The sequence below is a fragment of the Ammodytes marinus genome (assembly GCF_949987685.1).
Source record: "Ammodytes marinus genome assembly, chromosome: 1".
Classification (NCBI taxonomy): domain Eukaryota; kingdom Metazoa; phylum Chordata; class Actinopteri; order Uranoscopiformes; family Ammodytidae; genus Ammodytes; species Ammodytes marinus.
The window spans coordinates 4,595,305-4,608,666 of NC_137230.1; the positions used below are offsets into that span (position 1 = coordinate 4,595,305).

Genomic DNA, 13,362 nt, shown 5'->3' on the forward strand with positions numbered 1-13,362 from the left:
ATACTCCTTGCTTGATTATTAAATACACTTTGTTTGATTATTACAGTCTTAAGATCTCACTTTTCTCACTACAGTCAAAAAATTAAAACAGATGCAAATGATAAGGAACAGAAAATAAGTAAACAAACTAGAACACATCAATCCTACAAGTTCACTAGCCTACATAAATAAAGAGCACAAAGCAAAGAGCACAAGTTAGGGTATAAAGTTTAAATAGCCTACTCAACATTAAGATACTATACACCAACCTAAATGATAGTTAAAAGTTATATATTTTTTTTTTACAGAGATGGCACTTGTTAGGCAGGAATAAGGTGGTTGGCCTAGACTTATGCACTAGTGTTGGCTACATAACATACAAGTATACAACTAAACAAATCTGAAGCTGACGTTTGCCTACTTTAAACCTGAGAAACAGGCTTTCGCTCTGGTTGTTATTAGGCTTAGTGCTGCTTGTGTTTATTTTGGTTTTGATTATTTTTCATGATGATCAAACTCATCAGAAATGTTTCATAGGCCTACCACTTTTGATAGAATGTCACCCTTTATGTAGGCTGTTATTATTATGTCCTACATGTAGCCTAGATTGATAGGCTATAGGCTAGACTAGAGCTCAACAGTGACTTTTTAGCAGCTCTGGTTCCAGAAGTAAATTTCCCCATTCCTTATCAAACCTTTTAACCACATAACCAAGCCAACCAGCTACCACACAACTCGTGACAATAAAATATTTTATTCGGCACTGGGAAGAAAAAAAAACAGAGAAAAAGTAAAAGGTACATAACTGTGTACATATTTTCTTCTGTTAATTAGTCAATTAGTAATATGAAAACTGCAGACTTTATGGCTTCATATAGCCTACATATTGTATAGACTCGGCCTAATGCCAAACAAATTGACTGAACAATTTAAGCTGACAATCAAGAGAATTATTGTAGCCTCATAGGCTATACTGTCAGAGGTTCGCTAAATAGTGACACAAAGACTCAAATTAAAATAAAACAAAAATACCAAACAACTCAACAAACAAGCCAAGCAAACTTAAATCACCACTAAGCACTAGCCTACTACATTCCAAACGCCATATAGCCCATCTCCACATTACATCCATCACTGCATCAGTCAGACTGTATAACATTAATTTATTCAAGCAAGCCTAAAATCTCGCGGTGCTACCATTCAGACATCTTGCATTTTAATAAGACTGGTCTTGTAGAACATTTTCATTAAGAATACAGCTTGTACAGATAGTTATAGGCCCTATTCTGCCCAGAAACGGGGCTTTTTTGTTGGTCGTCAGAAGCCAGCTTAGTTTTTCCTCCACCGTTAACGGATGTGAGGCGGTTGGTTGGAGCCGAGCCTCGCGTGCCAATCCCGCGGAGTTTACACTGTCTCTCACGGGGGCTTGAGAGCCGTATTGTGCGTCATCTCCATCGCTCGCTGCCGTTTTGTTATTTTTTTCTCCGCTGAGGAAACATGGCAACTCCCGCCGCGGTCAACCCGTCCGGTAAGTCAGTAACCCCGGTCTGTTGGCAGACACAGAACTGAATATTTACAGCTGTAATGTAAGAACGTAACAAAAGAGAAGCTGCTTTGTGTGTGGGGGGCTGTTTGCGGAGAGAGGCTGTAGCGGGCGACAGGCCGTCGAAGCCTGGCCCCAGCATCCATCCCCCTTCCCCCACTGAAGTGAACTGAACCGCGGTTTACTCTGCCGCTATTCTTCACAGCTTTACGGCTAATGTATGTGCTCATACGTTAAAACGGCTCGGTTTTTGTTGAGAAACCATGCGTATTTATGCCCCTTCAATATAGTATTTTGGTTCCTGTATCTTCTCGGTAAAGCCATGGCTAAAGCCTTCATTTCGCCGACCCTTCGCTTTCCCTCACTGTGATACAAAAAGCTTATTTTGCATATTGCTGCCCTACAGAATTGTCCTTCGTATGGCAGAGCTAGCCTAGGCTATATGTTTGACATAGGAAGCTTTTAAACATTAGTTGACCATAGAGAGGTGGACTGTCAAGCGTGACTTTGGTTCACTATATTGTCACTAGGTCCTATATGTCTCTGTTTCTTGCCTGTTGATTCCTTATTGCACAGAAAGGCATTAGTGTTCGCCCTGCTATGGACCCCTCTCACGGACAGAGCGATATGCCGAACCCCGTTTAAAAATCTGCTCATTTAATAATCTCGTGGCATTTCCTATTTGCTCTAGGCTAGATAGGCTACGCACCGGAGAGAACATGAAAAGGGAATTAAATCATTCTGCTATCGGGCATGTAGCCAATGTGACAAGCAAGTAACGCCTATTTAAATATTAACTAAACTTTCAGAATCCATGCCCAGGCTGTTGTTGATTCTGTCCGGTGGGCTCTAGCCTACTGAAGTTGTGTCAGAACAACGTTTTGAGGATTGACTTGATAAGGTGGTCCGTGGGGGTTCACATGTTTGACAATTTACTGGGATTCGCTGTTAATATGTCACTCGTCTTAATGTGAAGCTCTTCATGCTTATTTTGGTTTCTGGGCAAACATATTTAAAGTGAACATTTTCCGGTGGAGTCTGGCGTGACGTCCGTCCCCCCAATACTGAGTTTTTGGGGACCAGAATAGAATCACCCAAAGAATCCTCTTACCCTTTAGATTATACAATCCAACTACGGTAAATACATTTTATATATAGTGCCTGTGAAGTAGGCGAACCATCTTGCTCCTATTACTTGTTACTATAGGCTACTTAATCATTTTCGCAGTATTCAATGAATGCCTTGCTAATATGGGCCGTGCCATCTGCCATTAATTCAATAATTGTGAAAAATGCACTGTATAAATAGCATGTGAAGAATATGCCTTGAAGTTGTTATTATTCAGCATTAATGAAAAAACAAACAGACATAGTATTAATAGTGATTCCAGATGGCAGCTTTTGCTTCTAGCCACTCCAAATAGGACTTCATAAAGTATTTGGGGTAAATGGAAATGACACCCAAATGATCTGTCCATATTGGGAAACAGTGTTCTTTTAGCTCAGAATAATGGCCTTTGAGAGCTCCAAAGTCAGCCTCTTCCTCGCTCTCCGTGTCACTTCATGGTTCAATGTAAATGAAAAGGGGGAATTAAAAAAAAAACAAGCTGGTTATCAGGAGCACCTTGGCTGCATACAGTGTTGAGGGGAGGTGTTGTTAGAATGAACAATGAACAGATGAGAAATGAACACTGTCAGTCGGATTGAGGAACAGAACAGCATTGTGGGAAGGCAAAAAAACACATATCCCTGGCCTTGTCTTGGTTGAAGAAAGGCAGTGAGGAGCAGCTGTGTGCATCCTCCAGGCCTGCTCTTTTCTCCCCTACATGTCAGGCCTGTTGGAATGACCCACTCAGATGTTTGGCGGAAGCGTGCAGTGAGAGCTATACGTGCAGCTCCTCTATCCGCTGATGACACCCAGTTAGAATTAAGTCAAGCCTAATGCTGCTGCTGTTGTTGGAGGCCCGCTGATCTGAGACCAGTCTCTGTATATCCCTGTGCATGGCAGTGTGGTCAGGTGATTTGACCTGAGACCAGATAGTGGGGAATGCTGTATCACCATAGGATTATCTCCAGCTGGCCTTCACCCAGATCCAATTGGTGTTAAGAGCATTTGAGACATAAGTGAAATGATCTAATGAGTTGTGCGTGTTTGGAGGTGATTTTTAAAGTTGTAATCCGTCATACTTGAGTTATCTTGATTTTCTAGCGGCACGCAGCTTTGGCGGTAAGATGTAGTTGCTGGAGTGTGGAGCCCCTTGGACCTCATTTCCCAGAGTTCCTTTTTGAAACCGAACAGTGTCGACTGTAATACGCCATAATAATCTTTTTTTTCAGACCGTAATTAAACTGTCCTCTTCTTACTCTGTGTGTTGATCCGCCATTGTGACTCAGAAGTAATGCCATTTACCTGCAGCGCTCAGACATATATGAGCCAGTCTGTGGCGCTATGGCAGATACAATCTCCGCCTGGGCATGTCCAACACTGCGTCCCATTGCATTACCTTTATCATCACTTTTGAGAATTTGAGACCTATAGGACCATGTCTTATCAAAACTAAATAAAAACAAAAACTTCCAAAGGCCCTGGAACGCATGCAGGCCGGAGATTAAGCTGTGTTCAATATTATTTGTGTGACATTAAATCACCTACATGGTACTGCTCATTTTATACTGTATACGTTGCTACAAAATGTGTATGCACATTGCACAAAATAGTGTTGATCAACTGGTATTGCTAACAATGGCTAACCAGAGGGGATTCCAAAAGGCAAACGTTCATGCTTTCTTGTGTAATTTACAACTTTGTGCTACTGGAACACAGTCAACTCGGAGCTGATGTCACTCACAGTTGTAACCTATAGTTCCAATATTTGTGATAGCTGTCAAATACAGCGATCACGACTATTTTACAAATCTTCCCATTAATAATGCAACAATTCCCAACATTCTCTGTGGCAATTTTGAGGATTTGCTTGCTGCTTTTCTGTTATATCACAGCAAACTGCATACGAGTTGTGCTGTTGAATGGGCATTTCAACACGCCTCTTTGGGCTCTTGCAAACTGTAATGGCCATTTGTTGACAATTTGCACTCCTTTTAATGAGTGAACCATTGATTATTTGGAGACATACTGTAAATAATCAACAGATTCAAATGAACATCATCAGTTTTTCTTACTGAAATGGTTGGTTGGTTTTGATTCCGTTGGGAAATTGTAATTTGACTGTGGTGGTTTTTTAAATTTGTTCAAGTGTGTATTTTCTACATCATTTTTAGTGTGTAAAAATAGTGTGTAAAATACCCACATACCCAACCCAGGAAATCTATAGATGTGAATCGGAAAAGGGTCAGCAGCTTAAACTAGTGTGTTTTCATATTATTTTTCAAAGGGAACCTGGTTAAGATAGTGAGCAGCAGAATAAAAAAATAATGTTCAACAGATAAACACAATTGAGACATCCTACTACTATTGCACCCAGTTCTACTATCTTAAGTGTGTGTGTGTGTGTGTGTGTGTGTGTGTGTGTGTGTGTGTGTGTGTGTGTGTGTGCTCCTTTTGGGTGAATTAATTGTCCTTTTTTATATGATAAATGTCCTAAGGATGTTTGATAGGCCAAGTGTTGTGGGAACGACTGGAGAGAGAGAGAGAGAGAGAGAGAGAGAGAGAGACATACACAACCTTGTGTGAGGGGAGCAGTGATTGATAAGGAGAAAGTAAAGGAGCACCCCCCCTGTTAGGCTCCCAGCACAGGCTCATTACTAATGCATTTAACCTCAGGGCTTTTTTAGCTTTGGCTGTTAGAAGATGTATTATATGTGACTGAGTTAAAAGCAGGATGCCTCTGATGGACTGTAGCAGAAACGTACTCAGTGGTTGACACTAACGGTTGCCCGCTTGCCCGGGGCAACTGAAAATAATGTTTGGGCAAGTTGAGATTGCTTTTTGGTTGCCCGAACGGGCAAGTGGATTTTAGAGGGTTTGTCTGTAGTCTAGGCTATGTATTCATATGTTTTACAGTCTGCAAAACATTTTTTTTCCCGCTAACTCACACAAAATAGATAGGCTATATTCACAATTGAGCAGCTGCGCGCGGCAGCCAGCAGCATCACGGTCGCTCTTTCGCACTCGATCTCTCTATCTCTCTCTCTCTCACACACACACACAGCCTGTGTGCGCGCGCAGTTTCGCTGTCTACGTTCCGAAAGCCGGCTCTATCCTACGGACCTGGTTCCGCTATATTCAAAACCCAGAAATCAATAACGTTTGAGCTTATCGATACCGCTATGGAGTCCAGTAGGCTAAGTCACATTATGTAATTTTAAATATCGAGTCGGGTCATCTTCATCTAATTAGGCCTACTTCAGCGTATTATTCCATCACTGGACCGCATCATGGACTGTAAAAGTGTTCTACCTTCGACTGTCTTGAAGAAACTCCTTCAACCCGTTCCGTCTCCCAAAAAAAAAAAAAAAACTCTTGTCTGCTGAGCCACTGCCGCTGCAGACGGGCTCGGCACCGTCTCATCATTCATTCAATGCAGCGGTGATCAACAAACGAGATACTGTAGCAAGTCCCGCAGTTAAAAAATCGGATAGTTTTTAAATCCATATTAAAATCTGCAGGATAAGAAAGAAAAAAAATCGCTAACGGTTCAAATGTGATGTGTTCAGGTCGGCTCAGTAAAATGATTATAAGGCAAAGGTCAATAAAATGACATCATGATGTGTTCAAATGTAACATCAAGAAAATAAGAAATTTGAGTTTTTCGCGGGAAGCTTGAATAATAGCCTACAGTTTGGGTAAAAAACTTGTTTTCCCAGCAATATAAACTAAATAGTAGGCTTAAATATGGAATTATGACATGCTTAAAGTCCTATCCTGAACTCTGCTCATCTTATAAGCAATTAAAGCAATAATACCAGTTCTCTTTAAACAAAATAATAGAAAAGTATCGATAAAAATTTGGATTGTGGAGTCTTTATAATGGTATCAATATGAATAGAAATTAATGATCCCCCTCCCTACTTACAGTGTAACTGGGCAATAGCTTTAACATGGTGGACTTTAATCATTTTATGGCACACGATCACTTTTTGGCACAATGTGACCGTTTTAAATAAGTTACATTTTTCTGAGGAAGCTAACATTCAGCTTGACTCTGAGCTAGACTGAGTTTTCTGAGCCCCTGGGCAAGGTGCATGGCAAAAAGAGTTCCTTTCACGATGCTGCAGCAGGACCAAGCGCTTGGTGTAGTGTGATGTCATGATATATAGGCTTATATGAATTGTTGTTCGTTTTATGTGGTCAGGATGAGACAAGTAGGCAGTGTTTGCATTTAAGAGATATGGTTCGCTAAAATGTATAATTTAATTAGCCTATACTGTATATATCATTGTTTAACAGTTTTTTTGTTTTTTTTGGGCAAGTGAACACAACATTCGGGCAAGTAAAACATTACCTGTACTTGCCCTATGGGCAAGTGCATTTGAAACCTTAGTGTCAACCCCTGCGTACTGCATCAGAGCAAAGCTGAAACACTTGCCATGCATTAGGGATGCACTGATTGTCAACTTACTTCCCCAGTCATTGCATGCTTAGACTGGCTACATGCTAGCACTCTAACTTCATTTCTGCTTATATGGACAGTGACATAGGGACAACTTTTTCATTGTGACAGTTGAGCTGCAAGTGACACTAATAAGTGGGGCTGTGTTATTTTATCCGTTATGACTATACCGCTATGAATGTTAATGTAATAAAAATCAATAGTCATATGACTTTATTGATGGTATGGTTCAGCATGGTAGATGTTCAAGTATTTGAATCATGGCTATACAGCCTGTTTAAAAATATATATAGGTGAGGTGAGATATAATGCACATATTTTTCTTCTTATGCATGCATTTCCGTTGTGATAATGTAAGCTGTTATTACCATAATTTCACGTTAACAATCTATCAAACAGGGCGCCCGGGCCGGGCCCAGCAGCAGACCCGGGGTCGATTCCCGCCCGGGTCCCTCTCTGCCCCATTTCACCTCTGTCTCTTCACACTGTCAATAAAGCATGAAAAATGCCTTATAAATATCTTTAAAAAAACAAACAAAAAGAAATCTATCAAAGGACTGGGTCAAAATAATGTGATTGTGAAAGGAGTCGCTTACTGAATCTATTGATCATTATTCACCTCTTAGCTCTCCGTTTGGCTTAACAGCAAGTTTGAGCACTTCTTCTCTCAAAAGGTTGATGTTCACCTCATCAACCTTTGGTACAGCTGGCAGCAGTTCACAGTGAAAAAGCTCTTCAACCTGTCTGTCTGTAGACTAGTCTGCTAGGCACCGAACAGTCAACGGACAAAGTGAGCCACTCGCTGGTGACCATAGTAGAGCATTTAGCAGCTATATGACATGTGGTGGGTAGGCGTGGGATCGAAGCTCTGACCCTGCAATCCAGTGGATGACCGCCCCTACCCACTTCGCCACAGCCACCCCAATTTTATTAGAATTTAAATAACCAAGAGGCCAGAGGCACCACTCCCAATGAATGATAGTGCACTTTGCAGTTTCAGTATAACCGCTGGACGTGTAAAACAAACAAAAACCTTTTTCTTTGCTTCCATTCTCCCATAAGTGTTTCATTTCAGTGTTCTTCTTCAGCACAGGGCAGCATAGACCTGCCAATAAGAAAGTTCACTGCATACGGTATTAATCAATGTGCTTTGGATTCGTAAGATATTGTAACATGACATCAGCAACACAGAGAAAGAAAAAACACTAAAAACATCTTTTATATGTAGTCTATGATAAAAACACGCTGTATTTTAGATTTTTAATATGTAAAAATAATTATGATTAAATCGATCATTTATCGTTCATTTTCCTGATCATGGAGAATATGCACCAATGGGATAATATTCTCATCTGAACATAAACCACACAACAGTTTGAAAAACATATTCAAAGAACTATTTTAGAGGAAGAAAAAGAGAAGGACTTTAAAGGAATACTACACTCATAAGGAACCAGCGTTCTATCATTATAAAATCGCTATTATAATATAATGAATTAGGTTTTTCTTCCCTCAGTCCTGTGAATCCCAACCCTATATTTTGGCAGTGAGACCATAAAACAGTCTTTCTGCCTTTTCTCAGGCTAGGATGAACCGATTTTAAAATGTTTGCACATTTATACTACATAGGATCTCAGAGTTCAATACACCTTCATATCTCCACCGGTGAAGTACTGTAGGTCTTTAATAGAAAGATTGCTCATATATTGAATCATAACCCAAGTTAACTGAACATCTAAATACAGGGACAATCAACTGTTATATCATTTAGCGAGAGTTGACCAATTGGACTGGGATTGAGCCAATGTATTTGTTTATAGCCCAGGTTTAACACTTTGAATGGTGAAGTGAAGTGCGCCGTAGGTTGTTGACTAGTTGTGTATTGTGGGCCTCTTTAGAATGTTAGGGGAAAGACAACCGTGCTAGGCTTTGGCAGCTAATCAGATTACGCTGCTTTGAAGCCTGTTGTGTTACTCATACTATCTTCATGAATGAATGATGGACAAGTGCTTCCACCTGGGAAGGCCATGCTTTACAATGTGTGTGTGTGTGTGTGTGTGTGTGTGTGTGTGTGTGTGTGTGTGTGTGTGTTATTGTGTTTCTCTGGAAGCAAAGACGGTTATCAAATATTAACTATGTCGCTGGATGCACTGGGGCATAGTACCGGAGGGCTTGTTTGGCATATCCATAGCATCTATCTGAATGAGTGAGTGAATGAATAGAGCGGAGAGATGGAGGGGAAAACAAGCAAAGCAAACACAATGGATTTGTACATGACGGAAGTTAATGCAGTGGCAGTGAGAGATAAAAGAGAAGTAAATATGAGGTGGAGTTTGAAAAAACGTTGTGTCATTATTCCTCCCAGCGATAATGAAACACATCATCACAATCAGTCTCATTGAATGGAACAGCAAACATTTAAAACTAGGCCAGCACTGAATAGAAGATTAGTCAAGAAGATTCTGTGCAGGACAGTGTGTGTGTGTGTGTGTGTGTGTGTGTGTGTGTGTGTGTGTGTATCCTAAGAAATCGTCAGAAATAAGAATTTGATATCCCATCTTAGTGAGGGATTGATTGATACACAATGTATTCAAAAGATGAATTAAACAATGTAAATAATCCTATGTACGTGTGGGGAAAGTATCATCTCCTGACTTGATCTTCTATGTTCGTATTGGTGCTGGTGATACAAAGTTTTCTTGTTAAAGATGGGTTGTCCAAAATATTTGAAATTACGTCATACAAATCTATTAGGAGAAATCTTTAATAGGCTGTTACACTCTCTTATAAGGCTGGCCCGAATACCATTTTACAGGCTTCGGATATTCGTTAGATTTTCCGTGCGAATATTCGAGTACTCGTTCTAAAAAAACACACCATCAAAACCAACATTAATAATCCAAATGTACACCCTGAAACCGAGTGTGAGCCGAGACAGTAAGCTGTGTAGTTTGTTGATACTTTAATAACTTTCAAACTGTAATATAGTCGGAGTTCTTACTTTTTCCCCATGGAAGCGAACAGCTGTTGTTCCGTTCCAAATCAGCTGGCCTCTGTGCCATCGTAGCCCTTATACGAGCTTTTCAATTCATCCCGGAACATGCATCTTTTCTGGGATTTATAAATTCATACAAAGGTCCAATATTGATAGTCTTTTGTGTCCATATTATATCCATTATTGACCGCGTATTCCCATGATGCAAGCAAGTCAGCGTTGATGATGGGCGATAGCAGCACTGCATTACGAACGTAAACAAACAGCTAAAGTAAGCTAACGTTAGCATTACGCCAATCATTAGGCTACTTTTCCTTCCAAAATCGCGCTAATGTTGTGTTATAGAGTTAAGAGGAACACATAATCTATTCTTCCTCCATCTCTCTCTCCCTACTGCGCTTGGTGCCGCTTTAGTTTGCCTCGCTCTGGTAACATCATGTAGCCTACAGCTCTTCTTCTTCTTCTTCTTCTTTTAATTTCCGGCAGCCTGTATGCCTTTTCGGCACATTGCTGCCGAAGCCTACAGCTGATATCACCGGTTGTGCTTTGAAAGGTCAGCGGCCAACTAGGTCAAAGTTCAAATAATTCGATAATATATTTTAAATGAAAGTCTAATGTGTATTTTACAATTGTTGTATAACTTCTGTATCTAATCATTATTTGCTGAAGAAATATGTTGCAGTTGGAGGTGCTTTTGCAAAAAAAAAAAAAAAGATTTTGAAGAAAAAGAAAAATTAAAAACTAATAGGGGAGAACGGGGTAATCTCCTACTCGTGCATTTCAAATGCCACTGCACGCAGTTGGATAGCAACAAACCTACAACCAATCAGAGCGATGCACCAGGTGACGTAAGCCCTGTTCGTTTAGCGATAAGCTGTTAAACTGTTAAATTAAACGTTTGCCGTTGTCGGTCGGCAAAACAGAACATTCCACTTACTTGCTAATGAAATATTTGAGTGCCGTCTTCCAAATCGTTAAGGGTCGAGGCCAAAGCAGTCTCAAACTCACTCAACATATCCGCAGCCATCTTTGATGTTTACTATCAAGGCTTCGACGTCGCATGCACGTCACTGTCGTCATCCGGTTACGTCCTCCCCAGAGTACCATATAAAGGGCTCTGGCGCGCCCATATTAGATAGAACCAATTGAAACGTGAGACCCAGATTTCTGGTCTTCTTGATAAAGCTTCAACGGAGCGTGGCCAGACCAACAGGCACAGCAAATTTAATTTGCCAGCGCCTAGTGGCAGGTCTGGGAATGCCAGGCTACTATTTTGGTAAAAAAAACATGCTTACCACAGCACCATGAGGTCCTCTCTTTCAGGGTCATGGGGAAATGAGAGGGGCTTGAAAACATATATCTCACATGACCAAAACTGTTTTCCGTTGCCTAGATACAGGGGGTGGCTCACATTACCCGATGCCTCAGATTCCCCTGTTCTCCCCTATTCCAAATACTGAATTGAGCTCCGAATACTAATTTATCAAATGAATACTCGGATATTCGAATAATTCGGGCCAGCCCTACTCTCTTACAAGAGCAACACCTAAAAATATGTTGTGATACATTTGTTTTGAAATGATACCAATATGATCCTTTTTTAATAACCTGTATGTGTTTATACCTCTACTTTTCATCATTTATTCACTTTGAGACATTTGGCTTCTTTTGATTAATGAACACATGTTGTAAACCTTTGACAGTCTCTAAACATATTCCACACAAGAACATATACTACTGCTATTGTAATATCTCGATTTACGTGATTTAAACGGTGCCGTCTGTTTGTACATTCAGTGTGTTTTTTTTAAGAAACTAATTTTGTGCAAAAAATATTTATTTTGATACTGGCTTTTAACACTGATGTATATGCTTTGGCAATGTTGTCGTCTGAGAACAGTCATGCCATGCCAATAAAGCTAAATTGAATTGAATTGAATTGAAAGGGAGATAGACAAAAAGAAAAAGAAAGAAAGAGCCAGATGCACCCATATGATACAGTGTTAAATAGCATCACGGAGTGAATTAGGTGGATTTTAGGTGGAGGTTTATTGCATATATAGGAAGGGGGCAATTCTGTGGTGAATTTATGAGTATTCCTCCATTAGCATACATGCAAAATCTAACAGTTGCAGCACCCAGTCGCTGTCTGCTCACTCAGCAGTGTAGCTTTGAATGCATTTGCTTTGTGAATTGGGACGCTACCTTTTTCTCTCATTTGCACAGGTTTAGCGGGCCTTATGTAGACCTGGCCCTAGGTTTGGTGTGTTTATCCCATGTGATGGATAGCTGTGCTAACTCTCTGCTGTTGTTCTGTTGTATGTTCCAGAGATGGGCAGTGAGTTGCCAGGGTCAGTGTCCATGCCAGGAGCAGTGGGGGCGGGTCCGGTGAGGATGGGAGGAGCCGTGCCAGCAGGCCGCGGAGGCAAGAGGAGATCAGCAGGGTGAGTGTCTTCAGCCCGGGAAATTAAGCGCTTCAAATACAGTGGCTACAGCAAACCATTAACTGCAGGTTCTGAAACTAACAGCCAGCATGCCCCAGAATGTTAGGGTCAACTGTCACATCAGCGTAACAAACATATTACCGTATCATTTATCATTATTCCATTGGAAAAAGAAAGTTAAAAAAAACAATGCAACCGTTTCGTGTTTCAATTGGGACAGAGAGCTCTTGGAAAGTGAACTAAACATTATGAATGGAACCCTTTTTGACATTTAAATGGAATCTGTAGATTAAGCTGCATTGTTGAAGACATGGATAAACAGAGGCCGGCTGCTTTTGTGTGTGTGTGTAGGGGCACTGTACATTATTTCACTACCTATATAAAATCCTTTGGGGCCAATGCAATACATTTAGCCCATTCAAATGCATTAGGGCTTCACAAACATGAATGAATAATATAGACCTAGATCTAGACAATATGGCAAATAAACATGGTACAGGGAGGCAACAGAGACTGTTCTTGTCTCAGTCATTGTTGCTTTATTTATCAAGCTGTGTGTGTGTGCGTGTGTGTGTGTGTGTGCATGCGTGTGTGTGCATGCGTGTGTGTGTGTGTGCATGCGTGTGTGTGTGTGTGTGCGTGCGTGCGTGCGTGCATGCATGTGTGAACTCGCCTGTGTGTAGATGGTTTTAGTTGAGTTAAGATCCTAAGACAACAACAGACACAGCTCCCGTGAAGCATGAAGCCATCAGGTAGATCATGCATACATTCTGAGTAGCGACAGGGCAGCCTAGGTGCAGGAGAGGGGCGCTTATGCCTTGTTTCCACTGA

At 40.8% G+C, this 13,362-nt stretch overlaps 1 protein-coding gene across 2 annotated transcripts in view; it reads left to right on the plus strand.

Annotated features, from left to right (window-relative positions):
- Nucleotides 1-1,266: 1,266 nt before the first annotated feature.
- Nucleotides 1,267-13,362, plus strand: part of arnt2 (aryl-hydrocarbon receptor nuclear translocator 2) — a 69,489-nt gene continuing 57,393 nt past the window's right edge. For both annotated transcript variants that reach the window (XM_080052315.1, XM_080052316.1), the window contains exons 1-2: nucleotides 1,267-1,507; nucleotides 12,417-12,531. In XM_080052315.1, coding sequence (XP_079908441.1) covers nucleotides 1,477-1,507; nucleotides 12,417-12,531 — 146 coding nt within the window. In that variant the 5' untranslated portion in view covers nucleotides 1,267-1,476. The remainder of the gene's footprint in view (nucleotides 1,508-12,416; nucleotides 12,532-13,362) is intronic.